This window comes from Nanorana parkeri, unplaced genomic scaffold (genome assembly GCF_000935625.1).
Source record: "Nanorana parkeri isolate BGI_ZX_2015 unplaced genomic scaffold, ASM93562v1 scaffold72, whole genome shotgun sequence".
In the NCBI taxonomy this organism is placed as follows: Eukaryota; Metazoa; Chordata; class Amphibia; order Anura; family Dicroglossidae; genus Nanorana; species Nanorana parkeri.
Genome location: NW_017306340.1, coordinates 1837672 through 1863040, shown reverse-complemented (window position 1 = coordinate 1863040; position 25369 = coordinate 1837672). Strand labels below are relative to the sequence as shown.

Sequence of the window (25369 nt, the reverse complement as noted above, 5' to 3'; positions counted from 1 at the left end):
TAAAAACGCGGCAAAAAATGCAGCAAAACGCAATGCACCCCATTCCAGATCTGGTCCAGATCTGGCCCGGGAAATGGTCTGAACCTAGCCTCAGAAGAGGCAGCTGCAGTGGAAGTCACATTGGTGTGGCAACGCCAGGGGCGTATCTGCCGCGAGGCAAACAAGGCGTTTGCCTGGAGCGGCAGATTCCCTGAGAGCGGCGTTGCTGTGGCTCTCTCCCCTTGATAAATTTTATTTATCAGGGGAAGTGAACCGGAGGCTATAGGCTATAGTAGCGTAGCGCCGGGGACGAGGACGGCCGGCGGGGACGATGACGGCGTGCTGCGGTGGTGTCCAGAAGGCGTGGCGTTGCTGTTTTGCCTAGGGCAGCAGCATTTGTAAATACACCGCTGGGCAACGCCACCAAAAACCTAAGAAAACGTACGCAATAAACTAAATGATAAAAATAATACGCACATAAAGAGGCTGTGGCATTTCATACTGCAACACTGAAGGTGATCAGGTGATTATAGTGGAAGCAGACCCTCACACTAAGTAGTCAGTTTTAAAATAGTTTTTACAATCTAACTATATATACATATATAGTTGACCCGGGTAGAATTGTTTTTGTCTTAACAGAGCTTGAATAATAGCGTGTCTACGCAGTGAAATAATCCCTCTTTTTGCATAACTGATTATCACTCTTCCAAATCATTTTACTCATGAAGCATAGAAAATTGTTGTATCTATTTGCTTGTTATTGGTTATTCAACCCAAGCTCTACCACAATTATCACAAGCAACAGCAAATCAGAAAAATTACATAATATACATTAGACATAATGATACCTTTGCAATCAAACTAATAGTGTCTAGGTTTCTACACAGATGGAGATTTTTACAGTCATTCAGTCATTGTAAAATATAGGCTATAATATCGTCACCAATTACAATTTGTATGTACCCAGTCACCACTTTATAAATGCTGCGATGCAGGAATAGATCACATATACATATTCTGCTCTGCCCAGTTAGTAAAATATCATCAGTTGGTGGGTGTAGAAGACTGATTGAGGGTCATGCAACAATACATGAACTTTTCCTTCTCTTTACTCTGTGAGTTTCATTTACTAAAGAAGTACGTTTGGGTTTTTCAATATCAAATCATCTGCAGTTAAATTAAAAAACATGGAGCAGACAAAACCTGGGGCAGTTGTCCATAGTAACCAATCAGCTTCTCTCTTCAATTTGTTCAGTTCAGTCTTTTTTGAAAATAAAAAATAGATTTTGGTTGGTTGCTATGGGCAACTGTTTCAGATTCTGTCCCCGGTTTTCATAAATTCCGTTCAATGATTTTAACTTGCACATTATTATATGTTTTAATGGGAACACATTGAAATGTATGTAAAACCTTACAATGAACTAGTTTTTGCTCCCTTTTGGTCTGTTAAATATACCATTGAAGGTGTTTTATCTGTTGGATAAGAGTAAAAACTACCTGTTGATCCTGTGAGAAATCCAGTAAGCTTGTAACTAGGGATGCACTGATACCAGTTTTTTGGTATTGAGTAAGAAAGAACCGATATTTATTTTTCTCACCGATAGCGAGTACCAAATACCGGTGCATTTTGCCCCAATTATTAGGAACTCAGGTGGTGGACCTTCCTGATTGCCTGTGAAGCCAATGTTCTAGTGAAAGAACACCGGCTTCAGAGGCTGCCTGGCTTCCTGACCAACCAGGAAGCCGGGCGGCGAGTCATGAGCTGCCATTCAGCTTCCTGATTGGTTACCTGCTTCAGAGGCTGACCAACCAGGAAGCCAGGCGGCGAGTCATGAGGTGCTGTTCAGCTTCCTGATTGGTTGAGAAGCCAGGCTGCCTACCAACAAGTGAAGCTGGCTTCCTAGCCAATCAGGAAGCCAGGTGGCATGTCATGACCCGCCTCCCGGCTTCCTGATTGGCTAGGAAGCCGGCTTCACTTGTTCCTAGGCAGCCTGGCTTCCTGACCAATCAGAAAGCCGGGAGGAGGGTCCTAACCCACCGCCCGGCTTCGTGATTGGAAAGGAAGCCAGCTCCATGCTCCCTCCATGCTCCCTTAGCACTGCTGGTCAGAGGGAGATCTCCCTCTGACCTGAAGTTCCGGTATCGGAGGTAAGTATCGGAGCATTTGAGTACGAGTACTCGCCCGAATACTTGGTATCGGCACTGATATCTATACTAATATTGGCACCGATACCGATACTTGTATCGGTGCATCCCTACTAACCTCCTGACTGTGCCCTCTATAGTGTTCTCGCAGGCAATCTTATCAGTCCCATCAGTTATATGACTTGCCCAGGTTACCTCTGTCAACTACAGAATGCTTCCCACCTCCCGTGTTCTGGAGATGAGGAGAGGAGGAGGTGTTCTGTCGTCCTAACAGATATGGTATGTCTCCAGCACACCGGAATTAAGTATTAAAAAAAAGTCTTTATTGACGCATGCACATCAAGTTACAAAAAAAAACACGTTTCAGGGCTACTAAGATTTCCTTCAACAAGCTTATGTTATTTAGTCCTAAAACACTTCCTGCTCTAAGATGACACGCTGCTTCTTCGGCACAGTAAAAATGTGTTGGTACCCTAGGATAGAAAGTGTGTTACTGGCTGCATCAGCAGGTAAGAATAAATAACACCATGAAGCCTATTTAAACACAGCACTATTAGGAAGAGTTGCTGAGTGGTCGTCAGCTTCTTTGATCCATGACTTGACCTGCGTTCTGGCTGTTCTGTATTTTGACCTGGCTTACTGACTCCACTGTATCTTGATTGCTTGCTGCTTATCCTGGCTTGTATCCTGCCTCTGGTCTTGGTACCGCTGCTGTCCATCTGGTGTTGACTTTGGCCTGGACTTTGACCTTGCCTCTGCTCCTAAATTTGTACCTCTGCTGTTGCTGACCCTACTCATCCTGACCATGGTTCTGCTTCTGGCACCCGCCATTTCCTTCACCTGACCTGGCTTCCAGTGATCTCTACAGACATGGTCCAAACATCTTCTTCATTTTAACATATTTTAAAATGTCCTCTGATCTTCTGCTGTATGTCGATCCATTGCAGGCACCCTTGCCACTCCTTGTCCTGCTATAGCTTGTTCTCAACTCTAGGGGATATTGGACAGGAGGTGTAAGGGAAGCAGTCTCGTCAATTCAGCCTCCACCAGGTACCTGACAATCTGTAATTGGTGGACACAGATTGAAAGGGTAAAAGATTAGCTATATTTTTTTGCCAGAAGAGAAGAGAGTAATTCTAAAAGAATTACTTCATGCTGACTATAGATTGAGGGGAATACTTTTCTGCTGAACCTGACTGCATAATACAAGAACAGATCCTTTGGCCGTATGAATTAAATCCTCCCCTAAAGGGGCAACAAGTTAAAAAAACGTTTCACATGTATAGTAACTGAGTTAGAACTATAGAATCAGTATGATGTCTTTTTCCATTTGAAGGTAGTAAACCTTTCCTTTTTTCATGTGCAGAATCCTGTTCAGTGCTTTGGGTTATTGCTGATGGCAACATGCACATTTGCCTATATTCAGGTATGTCTTTTAAAAAAATGTTTTCTGCTTACTTAATTGTAGAGCTGTTCTCCATTGGATGCCCTTTAGAGGTGAAAGAAATTTAGGGTTTTCATTTCTCTAAAAGTGCAGTGAAAACTGGGAGATTTGAGTGAAATGTCACCATTTTGGTCAATAGGAAAGGCAAGATTAAGGTGGTTTTGAGGGTGCAGTGGGTTTTAAATGTCTCATGAATGTTATAAAAGCTCCTTTCAATCACCGTGAATCTGTTCTTCTGCCAAAAAATAGGCCCTCAATAATTTAATTACTTTAATTTTTTTTCAGGTGAAAAAGAAGTAAAATATTTACTTTTTAAAATTTAAAGTGACAGTATATGAACAACAATAGTATACACTAACACTGTAACACTGTTACAACTAACACTGTAATAGACTAAACTAGGCTGGATACACCTCCACAGAAAAACACACCCTCTGACTAATAAGAAGGATAAGAATATTGAGTAGGAGAATAAGAACAAAAGAAGGAAGCATATTTTTTGATTTGCAAAAAAAATGTCACCTATGCAGTTAATGAGCAAACCTGCACAGGGGTTAATGACAAAAGGGTGAAGAGTTTGGAAAGGCAGGAGAAGTGAACAATCTAGGACAACATAGCAGAACTGGAAATTGAGTTGAATTGGAGAATGTTTCCAAATCAGTTATGCTGTCCTAGATTGCTCACTTCTCCTGCCTTCTCCAAACTCTTCACCCTTTTGTGAATAACCCCTGTGAGTGTTTCATCTTTGGCAACAATTCACCAAAATCACTCAGCTCATTCCTAATGCCCTTTATATGTATGGACTTTCATAGTCCACATATGGTGGCAACATAACAACATAGTGGCAATAACACTATCATAAACCCGACCATAGATCCAATTTAATACCAACTTTTACTTCTCTGACAATAACTAAACACTGGTTGTGATGTGTAATTGCAAAGCATTGCACTTGTAAATGATTTTAATAAGTGATCCTTGTACAATCTAATAAGTGATCCTTGACTCTATGATTAAGCACATGTTACCATGAAATGCATTAGAGTTGTTTTTCTGAGATGTTCAGAATGTCGATTGATGGAATAAAAAGAGTTCACACAGATTACAAGAGTGCCACAACTTTCCTACATTTGGAATCTAAACCTAATCCTTGTACAATGTTATACTTGTATTGCTTCTTTACAGTAGGTTCCAGTTTCTTCTCCTTAGATTATGCTATATGGTACTTTTTTTTGCATTTACCTAAACTTGAAAGCAGCACCCCTGTTTATTAGAACAAAATACACATTTTTAACATGATTTATGTATAATGCGCATGCAGTATTAGGAAGAGTTCCCATATACACATGACTATGGTTTGCCAGCTTTAATTCTTGTGACCTGGACTTTCACAAAATGAATTACTTTCTTTTATAACTTTTCTTTTTATTTGCTTTTTTACTTGTTTTTTTTTCCAGCATGCGAGTTATCTAGCTTGCAATTTTACAGCTCTGTTGTCATCCACACTGTTGTTGTTTTTCTTCTTCTTCTAATAATATTATTATTGTTAATATATTATTATTATTATTACTATTATTATTATTATCAATATTATTAGAATTTTAATAGTACCACCAATATCTTCTGGAGGGCTGTACAAGTCATACACAAACATATTAAATATGAGGAATACAAACGCAGCCCAAAACTTCAGAGATTTACTTACATAAAAATACATTGCCCTATTTCTGATACCGTATCTGGTTCAGAAACAGTTTTTTAGTAATTAGTACTTAGGTAGTGTAAAAATTCCCTATAAGAAAGTCCCCCTCCTGAATTTGCTGTGTTTAAATGCCATTAATCAGTTTTCTATTTTGAGTAACATATTCCCATCATGGGTCTTACAATGTCATTTTAAACTCACTCTAGAAGCTGCCATATTGAATATTTATATAAAATGTGCAGTTGCAGAGTAGTGTTAAAAGATCTAGCGTCAAGCAATTTTTTGGAAAGGCGTTAAAAACTTTTTTAAAAAGGGCACCAAGATCAAACATCAAACCCCTGTTTAAAATGTACAAGCAAATTCTTGACCGACTTAGTCTACGCTACAGCTCTGTGATTTCACAGATATATTGGATATGCAGTGCTCAAATGATATAAATAAATTGTTGAAAGGTAGAACAGGAAGTTTCATAAGAAATTCACAATGTATTCAAGGGTGTTGGGTTTCATATTAACATGCTTACGTTTTTGTTTAGCCTCCACTATTTAGTACATGTAATGTTAATAATTTATTAAATAATTTATTAAATAATAAAAAATGCACTTTTTAAAGGTTCATATTTATAATTTTATATATTTACGAAGGTATATATCTGAACCCCATTTATAAGGTATAAGCAACGCTCTATCACATTTTATTGTAATAAGGTCGATGTTCTAGGTTCTGTGTAGTAATAAATGCTTATCAGTATATTTTTGGGATATAAGGATATAAAATCACTTATAGCTCTGCTAAATACTTAAGGGGTTATTCACAAAAGGGTGAAGAGTTTGGAGAAGGCAGGAGAAGTGAACAATCTGGGACAACATAGCTGAACTGGAAAGTGAGCTGAATTGGAGAATTTTTCAAAAGCTGCTATTTTGGCCTAGATCGTTCACTTCTCCTGCTTTCTCCAAACTCTTCACCCTTTTGTGAATAACCCCCTTAGTATTTCTAGAATAAATGCTCTGCAGTCCTGTCATTTTGCTTCAAGGGTCAGATATACTTTAATAAATTAAAGACAGTCTGCTACCTACAAAAGACTGCTTGGACAAGAAGCAATTCACTATATGAGTCAAGTAAAATATTTTATGGATTAAAGTTACAGAATAATACATTTACTTACTGAACTCAGTGTACTGAAATTCAGCATACTGAATGATTCTCTGCTGGGTCCTGCCTCGAACGTTCTGCCACTTTTACAGGCTAAATATATACATACATATTTTGCTTAAATTCTGTAACTTCAAATACTGTTATACAAACGCTCCAGGTACAATGCTATCATTTGAGAAACTAATCTAGTATATATAAAAGAAGCCAGCTACAGTATTTGCTATCTGGAATGTATATTCTCAATGGAAATTATGTTTTCCCAGAAATCTCTTCTTTCCTACCAACCATATCAGTGTCCTTTATGTGGAGAAATGTGATCTGTATCCTTTCATATTCTGCATTTAAAAAACTGCTATCTTCTCACATATTAAAACTCCAGACAATGCTATGTGGGGTTCAGTGATCAACATCGATTTATTTTTTCTTTCCTAGAAAATCACAATTTCATTTATACCTGTATGTTTTGTTATAAACTTTTAATTATTTGTGCATTCACCAGAAGAATTGTAAAGTTACACTGATGAAAGATTAAAAGCCTAAAGTAACTTCAAGGCAAGAAATGGAAGAAGGAAAATCAATTTTCCCAGCCACTGAGATTTATATAGCGCTCTTTGTTATTTAGAATCAATAGTGCAGTCCCTGTGAATAGCTGAATAATCACTTTTTTTGTATAGTGTTGGTATACATGTAGACTGAGTCACTGAACCTTCAGTTGCAACACTTTTTGATCATTAACAGATTTTTACTCTTATCCTGATTTCTCTACATCTGTGAATTTCACTTACTGCCTAGGGCAGAGCAATTATTACATGCTGTGTGTCCATCGTGCCTTGCTAAAATAAATTGATTCTTCAAATACACATTTCCAGTAAATAGAACATGAAATGTAAAGCACAATAGATCTTGTAAAATGAGCGTGAACCCCCTGGTAGGATGTCTTGGAGTAAAAGGCGTTTAGTGACGTGATTATATTCACAGGGGATCCCACTGATCTTGGCTTTTGTGGATGCCGTTATCGCCACAATTTAACTTTGAACTGACATTTTCAACTTTAATCAGGCAGCGCTGGGAATTTTTTAAAATTTCTGTTTAGTCTACACTCTGTTTTTTCTCCGCTGCAGGCTTTGTTCAATCGTTTGCTTTTTTGCTGCTGCTGAACATGTTCATGGTGTGCTAACTTGTGGTTAGTGGAGTTCTGCAACAGATGAAGGTTGGGCTGTATAAGCCAGCACACATGTGATGGAATCTTAGGCAGAACTGTATTTAGTGATTGTGTCCCAGACACGTCTGTATGATGATGCCCCATTGTGTACGCACTACCCCTGGTGTCATGTGAATATTGTAGTTAAGAATATTGCTCAAATGTACAGTATTATTGAAAGCAACCGGCGGTCTGCATTATATGTAGAGATACTTTTTGATTGTACAACCACAAATCAAGAGAGATGGTTATGTTTCCTATATTATAAGGGCCGATTCACACTTTCACATTCTAGTGCATTGTGTCAATGCATGAATGCACAAAAAAAGACATGCTCTACTTTCTTCCGATGAGTGCATTACAATGCAGCAAGTGTAGTACCATATGTTATGATGCGGTAAAATAGATGTGCGTCAGAGGTACATTGCTTAGTGCATTGGGGTGCCAGTGAAAAGGAATAGCACTGCAATGCCTTAAAGCATGTAACATGTGATGTGGTAGCTTGCACGTTACAACAGTGCATTGCAACTGAGAGGTGGGAATGGGCTATAAAGGTGAACAGATGACCAGAATGTTTTCAGTGAGATTGATCTTACTACAAAATTAATGAAGATGAAGCTTTAACTCTTCATATTGCTCAATGAGCAAAACAGATAACCAGAATGTTTTCAGTGAGATTGATCTTACTACAAAATTAATGAAGATGAAGCTTTAACTCTTCATATTGCTCAATGAGCAAAAAATTTAAAATGTGTGTGTGTTTTAATGGATAATTTAACATAGTTTCATTTATTTCATTTGTATTTGTGTTAAATTCCATTTTTATTGTTTTGTTTTGTTTTTTAATTATTATTAAACTTGTCCGTCACTGTATATTTTTACAGGTTCTTAAAAAAAAGTAAAACAATTATAAGGTAACTAGGATTCATTATTTGTTATACGGACGTGGGCAGGATAGTTAAAAGGAGCATACATAACCATCAGGAGTCATATACACTATCAGGGTTATTCACAGAAGGGTGAAGAGTTTGGAGAAGGCAGGAGAAGTGAACAATCTGGGACAACATAGCTGAACTGGAAAAATTCTCAAATTCAGCTCCTTTCCAGTTCAGCTATTTTGGCCTAGATTGTTCACTTCTCCTGCCCTCTTCAAACTCTTCACCCTTGTGTGAATAACCATGTATATCTCAGTAGCCTTCTCTGTCTTAATATATGTACATACAGTATATACAGTACATGTCCAGTCAGCATTTTGTATCTACACGTAGTTGTAGATACAGAAACAGAAGGCTCCAATGCAAACATTTCAAATGCAAGCTCACCATACTTGGTGGTCATAATACTAATTTTTAGGCAATAATGCCCTTACCAAGGCTCCGAGAAGATGCCAGGTGAACTGCCCTGAGAGTGATTAGGAATTTGTTGTTGTTGGACAAATTACATAAAACAAGCGTATACCTAGCATGTTATTGGTAGCAAAGGCACCACCATAAGTTATTTGTGTGACAGTTCTTATATGTATCCTCTAGTGGTCCTGTTCATTGCCTATTCTGGACCACCAGCCTTGTCATTCCCCAGGCAGCTGCCTCTCCTGGCCATTCCTTGCTATTCCTGATAATTGGGTAATCCCTTGTGATAACTGCTTGGTGTGATTAGAAATGTCCATGTTCAACAACATTTAAACTCACTGGTCACAGGCCACATCTTGGCTTTCAAGTGTTAATCACTTTTGTGTCATTGTGTCCCCTGACTCTGGGGTGAAGCTCAGTGTCCCTGTCAAAGCTGTCAGTGATGTCTCCTACCTCATAATTGAAGACATAATCATGCAGAATATTGCTGTGTGATGGTGTTCCTTACAGACATGTAAGGAGTTGGGTTAAAATATGGCAATTAGAGAGAAAAGACAACACCTGATTTCCACATTGGCTGAAATTGTATTCAGGGTGTTCGGGATGAGGCTTGTCAGTCATATCTTTCTGAGGTATACATATGTTTTAGATTCTCCTCTGGGACAGCATGTATTGACGGAACATCCAATTATTTTCAGTGGAAAACTTCTGCTGTATGTCTCTCAAGCTCAGTCTGCAGAATAGTTGAACTTATAATACAACAACTATTACAACTAAATTGTTACAATTATTTCTGAAATGTGGTTCATTATTATAATTGACCAAACTGTTGTCTAAGGCTTTAAAGTGAACCATACTCAATTTTAAACTTTTTAAAGTAAATGCCCAGCCCAGAAAGAGCCTTCTAGTACACTTGATAAACAGAAAAGCCTTTTCTGTGCCCTTCTCTTATTTTGTCTCTTTTGTTACTGAAATCTGACTTTTCCCTGACTTAAAGTGTATCTAAAGTAATTTTTTTTTAACATTTTGATACGGTGGTGAGAGGTTAGAACCCCTCTCAGGGTTTTATTGCTTGGTCCCTGTTGGTGAAATTCACTCTCTCTATTTGTCTTGGAGACCACTGTCACTTGGACTGAAAGTGATGAGGATTCAAAAATCTTGAGCTGTCACTAGAACAGAAATAGAGAAGACACAATGGAACACTTGTTTCAGTCGTTTTTGATAACAGTAAGAAAACGTAAATTTCCCCAATTGGTAGACTGGGAAAAAACTGATGGAGTTTTTAAACATTCCCAAATGTATCCAAAATTGAAAGAAATGTTTTGCATTTAGATATATGCTAACGGTAAAAATACATCCCCATGACCATTAAGGATGCCTTTACTGGCCACTGACGGCATGGTGGTCAACAGGGCTCAGTCAGAGGAAGTCAGGCCCCAGCAACAAAAAAAATTGAATTAGAGATGGGCACATAAAAGGCTATTGTGTCTGGAAAGAACATTTGTGTCAAAACTTAAAAATGTTATTGTTTTTGTATATACTTTCTTTATTATTAATGGTCGGGTCTCAAAGAATATAATTTTTTTAGTCGAATAAATATGAAATATTGCATAGAAATATTTTTCTTTCAGCCAGAAGAATGAGCCCTAGGCTCTTATAAATATGTTTACCCCTCCCCTTACTACATATTCTAAAAATTCTATTGTTTACTTGTTTACACGGATTATTAGTTCTAGGTAAAATTTATAAACACAAATGAATAGGGAAGAACAGTGACTAACACCTTATTGGACTATGCTGTACCAGGTTTCAGTCAGACAAAACCTGACTTAGAACAGGCAGCTTTTGCTGTGCTGGGTCTTTCGATAAGCCATAGCGCTCTGGAAATCCTTTGTATTTAACCCCTTCGTGCCCACTGACGTACATTGTGTGTCATTGGCAACGGGCCTGTTTAAACAGTCTCCCGGCAGCTTTAGCTGCTGAAACTCTGTTTACAATTGTAAAGCCAGCTTCTCTGTGGATCAAGAACTGAGCAATCACGAATCACTGGTTGCTCAGCTTACGGTCTTCTCCTTGCAGGGATTTCCTCCTCCCCTCTCTGTTCTCCAGTGTTCTTCGGAGGGACAGACCTTTGGGGGAAGCTGTCTGTCAATCAGGCAGTGGGGCGCATCTCAACAATATTGTTGGGATCTTTCCCAGCTGCAGTGCGGCTCTGCACTGTCTGCAAATAGTGGACCGTACCCCACTGGATACTGACTTTGGGTCACAGGAGTATATTAGTAAATGTACTTTTTTGACCCAAAACTGAAGTAAAGCCAAAAGAAGGTTTGGCTTTAGTTCTCTTTTCATACAGGTTCATAGTTGAAATCAGAGAAGACAACAACACCCTATTTTTATACCGGCTTAACCCCTATTTTTTGCAATGGTAAAACTAAAATCAAGATGGAGTAGGATGCTAAAATATAAAAGATTTATTATCTCACCTGGTAAACCTATTTTTGTTAAGACCCCTCCTCCCACTAGAAATCAGCACCAGTTTTGTCAATTTTGTTTCTGTTTTAATACAGGAGCAGAGCACCTGTTCCTGTATTAAAATATTTGTCCACTGCCCACGTCATCTTACGGAATTAACTGCCGCTTACCAAGCCTCCATTTAGATCTGCAGTTGCCATGGAGCGGCTGAAAAGAGCAGCAAGGAAACCAGCTATCTCTGTAACAATGTGTAACTTGTGTAATGCAAAAGTAAGCACATGTTACAGAGGGTGGGAATTGATGGAATGATGCTGGCAGCTGTGAAAGTTATCACCAGAGGCATGATGAGAATATAGCGTTTATTGCCCATGTGATAATCAGGGGAATGGAAATGAAATCTCGAAAGAACACAACATTGGGATATGAATGTTTGAACATTTCAAACCTGAGATTTAATTTGGTCTGTACATAAAACTCTAAACCCTCTCAATTTTTGCTAGACATTAAAGTAAACCATGCCATTTATCTTGGTATCCCATCTAACAGTACCTGTCCCTAGAGGCTGTTGTAAACTTTTTATTTTTCCCTCTATCATATGATGTTTTGTGTTCATCATAGTAGACTAGGTAATCCAGAATGTTTCCTGAGACAGCAAGGAAACTATCACTTCATCCAATCCATTATTGTAGATATTAAAAAAAGCACCATATTATTGTGAACCTACTCTCTAATGAGTTGATGGTTAGAATACACATTTTTCTGTCAAAGTTGACCTTGACTAATTTCTGAGCCTCCCCATTGTTAAATGATACTCCCCGTTACATTAAAGTATCAATAAGAAAGGACACAAGGTGAAATGGGGTGCAGCTAAGCTTTACACTCACATAAATAATATGCCTTGTGTATTAATTAAGATGCCTGGATCTTGATTGTTCTGATATAAGGGTTTCACTTAGATAATATAAATTTATAATTTGCTTAGTCCAAATTGGCCCAGTTTGTGACAAGCCTATGCTTGAAATAAAACTGCCTAGCTTGATTTACATTTTGACAAAGGATTAGTAGTGCAAAACCAACTTGTTAGTGCTGTGCCTTCAATAGGGACATTGGCTACCTAGTTCTCAGTGTTTGTCTATCACTGGTATATATACAGGGGTGGATTCTAGAGGCCAGAGGTCCATGACAGAGACAACAACACTCTTGTACTTGAATATATTGAACAGAGCATCTCCAATTATTCTTACTGGTTTATATTATACATGCAGGTCAGTGGAGGAACTTGGGTCTAAGGATGCAGCTTTCAAACAGAATACAGCTGCTGATCTAAAACCCAGACACACCGATGTCTCACACAGCTGTCTGTTTTTTTTTTATACATAACTGCAGAAAAACTTATCTAAGACTTTATTATTGAATTATTTTAAATCTGTAATTGTAATATTATTTTGTTACATAGTGTGTCAAGGTTATAATTTTCTCATCATGTAAATTGTAGGGTGAATGATCTAGTAAAAGGCCATTTGAAAGTATAAATTGCCTTCACAATAAAAATAATTAGATAGTCTTGACAGTGCCTTTATGAATTTCATATTAGGGATGAAGACAGTGTTCACCACTTTGTGTTGAATACTGCATGTTTAAGGTAAGGACCTTGTGAAATAATGCAAGAATCCCTATATTAACCATAATGCTCTGCCTGACCTGTGCACCTAAGTCAGCTGGCTTAGAAGGGCCAATAAGTGGACTTTTGGATAAGCCAGGCTCTGCAATATAAAAGGATCAGGTCAGAGCAGCCAAATTGACATTGTACATTAACCATGGTAGGGAGTGCATAGGGAGAGATTAATGTTGGGCTTGTAGGCATTGGTAGGTTTTTGAAAGTGGCTGTAAACCCTTATTGTCATGTAGGTAGCAAAATGTATACCAGAATTCTGTGCCGGGTGAGGGGGTGGGCAGGGCTGGGGGGAAGGGAAGGGGGTAAAGGTTTGCCACTCACATTGCATAACTTAAAAATAATATTTAATATGTTTACTCTAATTGACCCTATCTGTACTGGCAGATCTCAAGTTTATCAGTTATAAACTTGATTTGACCACTGTCTATCATAACAAAGGGTTAAAGACTTAGATGCATTGTATGTAAGAAAGAGGAAATAAAAAAATTATTTTTAGCTACGCTGTGTGAATGGCAACACATAACAAACATAACATGGGTTTTTTTCAAATTTCCCAAGCATGTAATTTAAATTATTTTTTTCTAATGCACCCTTGAAATCACATTAAAAGTGCCCTCTCCTCACTGAAATGTATTTTTTTTTAAAATTTTCCTTTGCTTTGTTAAATATCCCCATAGCAATTCCCAGCTCCCTATATTCTTTTTTGGCAATCCCTTGCCTATTAGTCTTAAAAATGGACAGAATTTAGTATTAAGATTGGCCCTCATTAGACTTTAGTTGCATTCGCTGCTAAGTCTGGGTTTCGTGCATTTCAAGCAGGGTTTGACAAACCTTTCACAAATCAAACCTGTGCAGATTCGCTGAGCCCTATTCAGTATGGGAATATAACTGTATGTGTATTTATCCTATTAGTAACTTCAATGGATGATGGAAACAAATACAGTTTCACCTTATTCAATAAGCTACCCAAACATTCAATTTGCAAAGTGCACATACACTTTCCAAATTTGACATTAACTTTGCTAAGTGAATTGTTTATCTCTTTAGTTAACTGCCCTCTGTGTGTCAGTTGTCTGTTGATCATGTACTTCACTTAGAACTTCTGACCCGTTCTGTGTACACTGACCTAATACCCAACATGTATTTACCGTATATACTATATGTAACGAGACCTGTACACCCTACTTCAGAGATGGATTAAGGCAGAATGTGGCCCTAGGCAAAGTAGTAACTTTTGCACGCCCCTCGCTTTGATTTACATTGGCAAGGACTGCAATTGGCATAGAGAATATCCAATTTTCATTGCATATACTGCTATGGCCTACTGCCTACAAATACATCATCACTTGACAGGCAGCTGCACAGCTTTTAGCAACTGCACTGTTGTACTGTAGGATCATGACGATTATAGCTAGGACAGCTATGGGGCCCTAGACTAGGGTCTAGGTTTCCCTTTGCATGATCTGGCTCTACCTTACTTATGTATTCTATTTACTGTTCATGGTTCATCTATCCATCCACTCTTGTCTAGTTACAGCAGAGGATCATCCAGTGATAAGTTCTGGAGGCAACCAAGTGTGCCTTAACATATTGCAATGATTCACTGTGCTTAGTCAATAAGGGGAGTCTACGTTCACCCCAATCAACTAGCCATGTGCTATCAAGAATTTTAATGTGCTTTACACATTGGTATTCAAAGTGAACACCCTTTACTTCCTTAGTAAATCACCACACTGGGGTTGATTTACTAACCTTATAAACATGCCACGAACAAGTATACACCTTTGTAGTCTGTTCCCTCCCAGCATGATCTATTGGTGGAATCTAGACACCTTTGTAGTGTGTACACACCCAGCAGGTGTGTTGTGCAAAGCCCTGCAAAGCCCTGCATGAATTGCAAGGTGATGTTGTGTAAATTAGCTCTACGTTGTGTTGCTTGCGTTGATGAATGCAGGAATGTAAATGCATGAGCTAACCATTTTTGTCTAAACTGTGAAGCAGCATTATATATGCATCATGTGCATGATTTTTCCATATATGGCATTAGTGGAAATATGCTTTTAGAGACTTGCATGCCGCTATTAGAGCGGCGTGTAGCCTATGGCACATGCTACATGACGCGCAGGTACGGAAATACATAAAAACACGCCATAACGGCGTGAAAATGTAACACGTTGCTCGTGTTTGGTTGATAAATACGTTTTGCTGTGTAAAAATGCACACGCAGCTGGTGCGTGTGTGTGTTTAGGTTAGTAAATCACCCCCACTGTGTTCAATTAAAAGAAAGCTACCCACAGATGAAAAGCTTCCTGGATCTACTCTGCTATGCTTGTGTTTCAGAGATGATTTGAGGATCTACAGTTGAGTGATACACAAATAAGATACATTTTTGTTAATAGTTAAGGTACTTGAATGCATTTTTAAGGTTTAACTCATTTGTTTAGTGCCACTTTAAGTTCTTTGAGCTTTGGGGAAGGTCCCCATTTAGTGGTAAGTACAATTTAAAAAAAATATTTTGTATGGCCATTTGGAGATATGAAGGACCAATTAGGAGCCCCCAAAAAAACAAAAAACAAATCACTTATTTACAGATTTGATAAGAAGTGATAATGTAGGGACTCCTTTTGCTTTCAGAAAGTAATGCCGTGCTTTACAGATTTTCTAGTAGAAGGCTGTTTGTATAGCTTTCCACAAACGGCCCCATAGCATACACGGTTAGTCAGGTTGACAAAAAGACACTTCTTCCTCTAAACCAAAAAATAATCCTAAACTCTCAGCTGATTTAGAGAAAATCAGAAAATGGTAACAAAGCTTGGTTCAGTTTGCTTCAACTGAAAAATACATTCTTCCTGCTTCCCAAAGTCAATCAAACAACCAGATCAACACTGCAATATTTGTTCTCATTAATAATACGAGATGGTAATATTTTTGTGCATTTAAATGCATATTTTTTTAAGTAACCGACTGAGTCAGGAAAGTGTTTAAGAGCAATACCATGCAGCAATTAAAACAAACCAGTGAGCTATTTTTTATTTTTTTTAGTTGCAAGCAGTGTAAATACTTAAATTTGATTTGGTATCAGCCTCTTGCATCCCCTGTACAACAGCACAAAGAGCCAATTAGTTCATTAGCTGAATATGTTGATTGGAGAAGAAAGCAGAGTGACAGTGAAGAGAGCTCATCACTGTGCTGCTTCTCCTTTCACTGTCCAGTGACAAGCTGGGGGGATGCATGATGGACTTGGATCAGAAGAAGTGTGTTAATGATGCTGGATGTCAGACTGGGGTGGAAAAGAAGTTCTATAGAGGATAGCTCTGGATTGAAGGTGAATATTGCAGCAAAAGCTGTTTATTAATATTTTAACAGGCTATTCATTTTGTTATTTATGGCTGGAGCTCTGCTTTAAATTAATTGTTCATGCATATTAACAACTTCCCAACTGTTTAGCAAAAAATTAAAGGAAAGGGTAAGACCTTATTGAAGTTTTTGATTTTGCCATCTGTCTCACCACTTACTGTTCCATAGACATGACAACAGCAAGTAGGAGGAAATCTATCCAAAGCAAGGGAATATGCAATCTTGGACATTGTCATTAGAAGAGTTGTCTCTTTAGGAATAGTATTCTCCACCTTCTGTCCCTGTGACAACTCTAATATTTTGGATTTCCCATGACATTCTCTACTAGAGTCAATGGTCACTGGGACTAATAGAGATGGGGTTTAAACACTCTAAACAATAAAAAAAAAAAAGCTTTGGCTTTGCTTACACTTTGTTGACTTTCCCACATAAAGTTAGTCAGCAATCTGCTCTTTAAATCAGTTTAGGGCTCAAACACATAGATGCCAAAGTGGGTATCCAGTTCATGCATGCCTCCGAAGCTTAAATTAAATTATAAAAGATCCGAATAACAAATCGGCGCTCGGACCCGAACACTGAAACCAAAAAGAACGAAAAATCTGAAATGAAGAAAAACAAAATTGAAACAATTTTTTTGTCGACTTACATATCTACTTCTCACATGTCTTCATGGAAGATGTTTGCATCTCTCACTTTTCTCCCCTCTCCCCAATATGCCTCCATAGACAGCTGAAGTTTACATTTCAGTACCAAAGCCAGATCATACTCATCTATCCTTTTTAATGGTCAGATATTGTCAATCCTATAAAATGTGGAGTACAGAGGAGATGTCCCTTGAGTGCAGTCACAAAAAGGTAAAGGTAATAAAAATCTATTGTTTGTTTTATGTGCAACTTATTTCATTATTGACTGGAAAGCAACATCAATAAACTGTTCTTCAGGAATGTTTTTTGACTAAAACTGCTAAATGTTGAGTGACAATAGTTACATAGTTACATAGTATTTGAGGTTGATAAAAGACACGGGTCCATCAAGTCCAACCTATAGAGTGTATGCATGTGAATTTACATGTGTATGAGTGAGAACCAAGATATCAGGGAAAATCAGCCTCTTGTAACAAAGTGAAACTGAATCAGAGAGGGCACAAGAGGTTTTTCTAATTGCACAGGTGCTTATTGGTTAGCACTTCTGCCTTGCAGCACTGAGGATCCCTTGTTTGAATCCTGGTCAGGACACTATCTGCAAGGAGTCTTCATGGGTTTCCTATGGGTACTCTGGTTTCCTCCAACACCCCAAAGACATGCTAGAAGGTTACTTGGCTCCGATGCATGTGAGATAGGGACCTTAGATTTTAATCATTTGAAGCACTTTGACTGACATTTATTCCGTCATGCAACTCTGTACTGAAATTAATTTTATACAATTTTTTGGGGACAGATAGCGCTTTCTTTTGGTGGTATTTAATCACCACTGCGGTTTTTATTTTTTACTATAGTAAGGAAAAATTATTGAAAATTTTGAAAAAAAAGTTTTTTCCCCCCATGATGTTAGTAAACAATGATTATTACCTATATTGTTGGTAAAATATAAAAGACGGGGTCACATCGGGTAAATAGACACCAAACATGTCAAGCCTTAAAATTGCGCGCACCCGCGAAATCGCAAAAAACTACCATACCCAAAATTGACCGTAGGCAACGCTTTAAAAGCTTTTACCGCTCATCAGTCTAGTGTTATCAGTGATTGATGGCCCTACAATTATTGCTCATTCCGATGTTCACGACCATATGTAACATGTGTGGCGTAATGGGCGCAATCGTCGTTTTTCGCACGTATGTGCACCGGACGCATGTTTGAATGCGTGTATGTATGGGGGGGGACTTGAAAGAAATATTCTTTATATTCTTTTTTAATGTAGACCCCTAATGTTACCTAGGACCCACCTGAAGAAGCTGATGAAGCACAGATCTGCTTCATCAGCTTCTCTCCAGCATCTGAAGCTGGAGAGTGACACAAGAATGCAGAAGTCATGTAATACACATGACTTCCGCATTCTGACAGCGGAGAGGGGACCGGAGGGAGATCGTGTACCGATCTCCATCTGATCCCCTGTCCGAGAGGCACTATGCTGGTCCCGGGCTCGCACCGGGCACAGTGGAGCACGGGACCATCGGGAGGGCGGGAGACGTGGAGGGGGCGCACATACCAGGACCTCAGGACCACCTATACAGCCGGCGTATCGCTTGTATGTTACCAGGCATCGTTGCCTGTTTTTAAATTTTAGAACTTTCCCGCTCCCGCACGTTGCGCGGCACGCGCGAGGGGGCTTGGCTGAGCGGACGTCTACAGACGCCCGCTCAGATCTAGAGAGCTCCCGGCCAGCCATTTTTTTTACAACGGCCGACCGGGAAGTGGTTAAAGTGTATTTCCACTTTTGCAGTCAGATTTGAGAAAACCCCTCCATATGTTAGTTATGTGTTCCTATTCACACAGGATACTGAAACATAACTTTTTAATTATTATTTTTTACATTTTAGATGTTTTGTTACAGTGCTCTGTCCTGTCCTGTCCTACTTGATACTGAGATTTGAGGATTGTGTTTATCTGATAAGGTTCATTAACATACAATGGGCAAGCCACCTTAGACCCCTAACCCCTCATAGATCCTCCTAATAGTAGAAGCTAGAAGAAATTGTAACCCTTAAAACCCTAACCCAAGTAAAAACAATTTAAACTGCAAGAAGCATTCTTTATTTTCTTCAGCTTATACTATGTGAATGGGAAAATGTAACAAATATAAAATAGTTGTTATCCCAATTTGGCTGCGCAAGTGGAAATACACTTTAAGCTCTTTGAGGGCAGGGGCTGATGTAAACGTTCTGTATGTAAAGCGCTGCATAAATTGTCGGGGCTGTATAAATACCTGCAATAAATAATAAAATTAATAGCAGACATTCTTTAGTGTTTTTTTTTATGGTGTCTTAGGGGTCTATTCACGAAGCTGCCGAAGGATCTGGCCATAGCTTCGGCCGATCCTTCGGCTAGCTACAATGCTAGTTTACTATTGGCTATTGCAAATTGAAATAGCCAATAGTAATGTACCAATCCTTTTCAATGGGAAAATTCCTTTTTTTTTTCTATTCTGACATCGCTCGTGTCAGAATAAAGAAAAAAAAGACACAGCAATGTTTCTCTCCTGGGCGGCCGGGAGCGGGAGGCTCACGGCAGCAGAGCCGCCGGACAATAGGAAACTATTGGGCGGAGCTAGCTGTCATTGCTAGCTCCGCACAATCGTTTTCTATTTACTTTTTAAAACTTTTTTCACTCTTTTTCTGTTCTGCTCGGTACCTCTGAGGGACCGAGCAGAACAGCCGAGCCAAATGCCGCTCACTGCTGTTCGGCATCTATAAGAATAGCCCGAACAGCAGTGAGTAGCCTGCCGGAGGTTCGGCTCAGCTTATCCAGATGTTGGATCGGCTGAGTCGAACTCCTTCTGCACTTCTGGAAGTTAAGTGAGCCGAACACTGTTCGGCTATTCACCAATGTTCAGCCAACCCGAAGCCACATGAAGCAAGCCGATGTACGGCTGATTTCAGCCAAAGTACAGCTGAAATCAGCCGTACCAGCCTGAAGTGAATAGCCGAAGTGAATAGCCGAACAGTGTTCGGCTCACTTAACTTCAGGTCAGTCATTCCTGAGTTTCAGTAGGACTTTTGCAAGTTTAAAACAGTATCTAGGTTCACTTTAAAGAGGAATTTAATTAACACACAATTTGACAATGCAGTGGGAAACTAAAAAAAGAAATGTGTAAAAAAAAAAAAAGACTTTTAAAATGTCATTTTTTTTAATAATTAGGAAACTCATAGAGAGTATGAACACTCTTTACGTATTTTTTTTCTAAATGGGAAAGCTGGACAACATATAACATGGTTGACAGATGATAAGCCTTTTTCAGTCTCCCACAAACCCATGAAACATTCAAGTGGGAAAAAACACTAGGTGGTTTTTATTCTGTCATTAATTCTCTTTGCAGCACTGGACACCTTTGTTTAAGTTTCAGATAATGGAAGGTTTAAGTTTTGATTCCTGTCAAACAAATCGCAGGAGTGATTGTTTCCCCATTGTTTGTTTTTGCAGAGATTACAGCTACGATAAATAAGTGAACATTGCAGGTGATTCTCTTTTGGCAGAGAGGTATAGGGCTTCTTTTAGGACCTATCGAATGTATTAAGCTGGGAGTCAAAGCCCTCTGCTTTCTGCTGGCTGCTTGTCTATGCCAGAAGACAATCAACCCATAAGGGTCATTTTCTGCATGAACTAACCTTTTTCCTCTCTTAAGGTTTGAAGTCTTTGTTGACAATGAGATGCTCAGTGGGAACATTAAATTAACACTTCATATTCGTGGCTGTAAATTTACTGGCAGACTGAAGGAAAGTCAAGGAAAACAAACACTCCATCATTTCTGCTTCATTTAGCTTGTGAATGGGGACACTCTCACCTGCAGAGAAAAGAGGTCAGGCCAGACAGGGATAATTTTAATCAGACTCTCAGACTGGTCTTTAGTTGTAGTGGATTGAGTTGCATTCTGTGTTTAACGGAAAGGTGAGATTGAGGTGAGAGCAAGCAAATAGATAATAAGTACTCCGCGGAATATTTAAAAGGCCTCATTGCGGTAACCAAGGCAAGGAGTCACACTCTAATGGGTTGCCAAGGAAACGGGAAGGTCTTAAAGATTGTTAATTTTAATCGCTGGTAGAAAGAAATGTGTTGCAATCTTAATAAGGGTTTCTGATTTGTGTAAACCAGCTAAAATGACAATAAGTTTTTTTTTGCTTGTGTGGAGAATTAAAGCAGACTTCTCTGTGCTTCATTAAATAAGTTGTTCTTTTATTCCATCAAAAGGCAGGATATTAGTCTTATATCATAGAAATTCACAAAGACTACATATATTTTTCTATATATGATCATTAGGAGTAGTAAACTAAAGTCAAATACAAATTCTTGTTTGTAAATAGCATGTTCATACTTGGTTCCACAAACATATTTACAAACACAAGGAACCACCAGAGCACCATGGGCGGCCACAATAATCAGCCTATTGCCTATAAGTTCTTCTCTGTGGAGTCACCTCAAGATGGCATTGATATAGTGGGGGTGATTTACTAACCTAAACACACACACACACCAGGTGTGTGTGATTTTCACACAGCAAAACGTATTTATCAACCAAAAAGTCTCTAAAAGCATATTTCCACTAATGCCATATATGGAAAAATCATGCACATGATGCATATATAATGCTGCTTCACAGTTTAGACAAAAATGGTTAGCTCATGCATTTACATTCCTTGCATTCATCAACGCAAGCAACACAACATAGAGCTAATTTACCCAACATCACCTTGGAATTCATTCAGGGCTTTGCACAACACACCTGCTGGGTGTGTACACATTACAAAGGTGTTTAGATTCCACCCATAGATCATGCTGGGAGGGAACACACTGCAGAGGTGTATACACGTTCGTGGTGTGTTTATAAGGTTAGTAAATCAACCCCAGTATGTGCTTGGATACATAAGAAAATGTACTACTAACTCTCATTTAATTGGGTTTAAAAGAAAACTGTACTTTAACCTAAGCTAAGCCTAACAGCTAACTCTTGACCACCTCATTCTACTTATACCCCGTTACCTAATTTCAATTGGAGACCTGGTACAGAAGCTGCAGTTTAAGCAAGGAAGGTGCAGCAGCTGTCCTTCTCATCATCTCTTAATAAGTGTTCCCTTCTTTACCTCAGATAAGCTTTCCTCTTCCTTACTTCAGCAGGCAACCCACCTAGCGAGGCCGGGCAGTGCTCCTTTTCATCTTCTGAGGCAGCGGGGCCACAGTTTACTATTGCATATGCACCATGTAGGCCCTAATGGAACAGTTGTCTGTTTGTAAACCTAGGTAGTTGGGTCATTGGATCTATCTTACACCCGGGTAGCTGTTTTGCTTCTGATCTGAGGCAAGTATAAGGGGTTTAGGTAGCATGGGTAGGATGAGGGGGGAAACTAACAAGATGTACAAGATCCTTTTATTTTCAGCTGCAGCTTTAAAGTAAACCTGTGGCCAGGCTGTGGAGATTTGTGTACTAACATATTTTTAACATCCGGTAAAAGATCTCTAAAACAATTCTGACATATGTAGATGCATATTACAGCAAAAGCACCGAAGATGCTCAAGTTGTTATCTTAGCGGCTCAGCTCACCCTACTTCCCCCTCCCAACAGTGACGTAGCAGCCTTCTAGCCTTCTAATTGCTAATAATACAAAAAAAGTATGTACAAATGTAAGAATCCCCCAAAATTAAGCTTTCTGGCACTTGTTATAAAACATCGATCAAACAATCAAAAGTACTAAGTGCATCGCTATATTCACACACAAACTAATATATACCAAAAGTGCATTGTAACAATACTAGGCTATTAAAAACTGAAAACTTGAATTCAATCAATAGTGCAAAAAACACTCATCAGTGGGTGTATTTTTAGAGCACTTTAATGTTGTGTTTGTTATAAAGATTTTGTGCACAGTTGATTGCAGAAAAGTTTTAACATTTTTAGTAGCAGTAATATAGCTCTGTACCTAGTAATTGTGATCGCTCTAATCCTAATGCAAGCACAAAGCAGGAGCTTTTGGAGAGACAGCAGGGGAAGCTGAGCTGCTAAGAAAATAACATGAAAGATTTCACCGCTTCTGTTGTAAAATTTGAGCATGAACTCTTCCACAGTGCTTGCAGCTACAGAGATCAGTAAGGGCTAGTTTTAAAACTAATTTACTACTTGTTAAGGAACTGTAATCAATTCAGTGTCCAGAAACTGATCACAGATTCACTTAAATCCAACCATGCCTAAGCCAGGTATGCTCTGTCATACACAGTTTGGTATCAAGTGATTAAATTAGATTATTAGGGGAGTAGCGCCTTTTTTTTTTGTGTGTGGATGTTTTCACATACACAAGGCATATGATGAAATCATAAGATAGGCATGGATATTATGAACCAGGCCAAGGCACATTGTGAATGTCAAATGATTCTTTGTCTGTGCATAGACATGTATTATATAAACATGCATTTATATACACTAAACAGATACCTATGATACCATTCTAATCTCAGGGGCATAATCACAACTAGTAAAATCTATGTTGGAAAAATTAGCTAATTTGAAATATCTTTTAGACCCCATTCACACTGAGCGGTTTGTCGCGCGATTTCCGCTCCAAAATCGTGCATATTTCTGAGCAATGTTGCCCAATGTAGCTTGTCCAATGCATTTCAATGGAGTTGGTCACATCTCACAGCTCAATGTCGCCTGTAGCTCGTCGCTCAAGCTTGTAGCTGGAACATGAACTATTTTTCAGCGGATGTCACGCGATTTAGCCCCAATAGACTCAATGGTGTTGCTCAAATTATGGGCGATATTGCACGACCTTGTTGTGCGATATCGTGCTATAGAAGGGTCACTTTTGCACAGCAATATGGAAGGAAGGAATGATGTCACATCAAGACCTCCGTTGATTGGTAGCAGTGACGAAGTCCCTCCTAAAAGTCGCGCTACGTAGCGCGGCAAAATGTCCACTGTCGCGCAATATTGCGCAATGTAGCTCAATGCCGCTGAGCTCAAAATTGCGCAGAAAAACGTGCGATTGTCCATGTCGCTCAGTGTGAATGGGGTCTTAAACAACGTGCACAGATCTGTTGTAATATAATGGTGTGATTATAGGGTTACGGCTCCACCCTCTACTGGCACACAAACAAATGTGAACATTTGGCCTAAGGGTTCTTGTATATGCCTATGAAGAGGGAAGGAGTGGGCAAGCATTGATGTTGTCCATCTCAGATGTAACAATAGCACTTGGAATAGATTTTCTGATCTGACCATAATCATCTTATGTCTATAGGTACTAGTAGTGTATAGGGGGTCTATGTGTACCTGTTTACTAAATAAATTTAATTCTGTTTTATTGTTTTTTTTCTATAGTTAGGTAGTACACCAGTAGACCAGACAGTGCATTAAACAATGATACCAATTGGTCACTTTGTTCTATGCAAATGTTCACTCGTGATTATGATGTCCTGTCCTGAACAATCCTATTAGACTAAAATATAGGCAATAGCTTATGCAAATCTGTCTTTTCTAAATCTCCATTCGTGTTTTGCATTACAATTTATCCCTCTAATTTGCTTTACAAAATGTTCTTTAACTACATTTCTACTTCTGTGGAGACAAATTGTCTACATCTGTCTAAAATATAGTTGCCAATATAAATATGATTTCTATTTGGTATGAATATTTGCCACACACTATTCCTTTTCCTTTTTGCTTTATTTCTACAAAGAAAACTACCCGTTACAGTATTCATTTTGTGAGGAAATCTGAATTTTTCTAATCTTGTGTCAGTGCAACACGGTGATTTGTTTTGGATTATGTGTCCTAGCACACCATCACCAGCTACTTCATTTACTTAAGTCTTTAACTTATGATGCACGCAGTTCTTTGGATACAAAACCACAAAATCAATTTTGTAGATGTGCGAAGACAGGACAAATAAAAACCTGTAACAATGCCCAAGCCAATTTTATAATCTAATCAAAAAACACAGAAGTTATTGTTGACCTGAAAAAATAAGATTTTTTTCAGTCAAGGTAAAAAAAAATATAAAATGCAAACACACACAGTAATTTGTGACTCCTGGCAAAATTACATTACTCACCAATTTTACAAATATATTTTACAAGATAAAGATATTTTACATTTGTCCTTCTGTACTTATTAATATGTATGTATCTTCATAAATATATTAATATACTGTATATATATATCTATCTATATATATATATATGTATA

At 38.5% G+C, this 25369-nt stretch overlaps 1 protein-coding gene across 1 annotated transcript in view; it reads left to right on the top strand.

Annotated features, from left to right (window-relative positions):
• The window catches only part of LOC108804770 (bifunctional protein GlmU-like), a 49637-nt gene that overhangs the window by 1340 nt on the left and 22928 nt on the right, over positions 1-25369 (top strand). The window contains exon 2 of the mRNA XM_018576645.1: positions 3491-3550. Coding sequence (XP_018432147.1) covers positions 3491-3550 — 60 coding nt within the window. The remainder of the gene's footprint in view (positions 1-3490; positions 3551-25369) is intronic.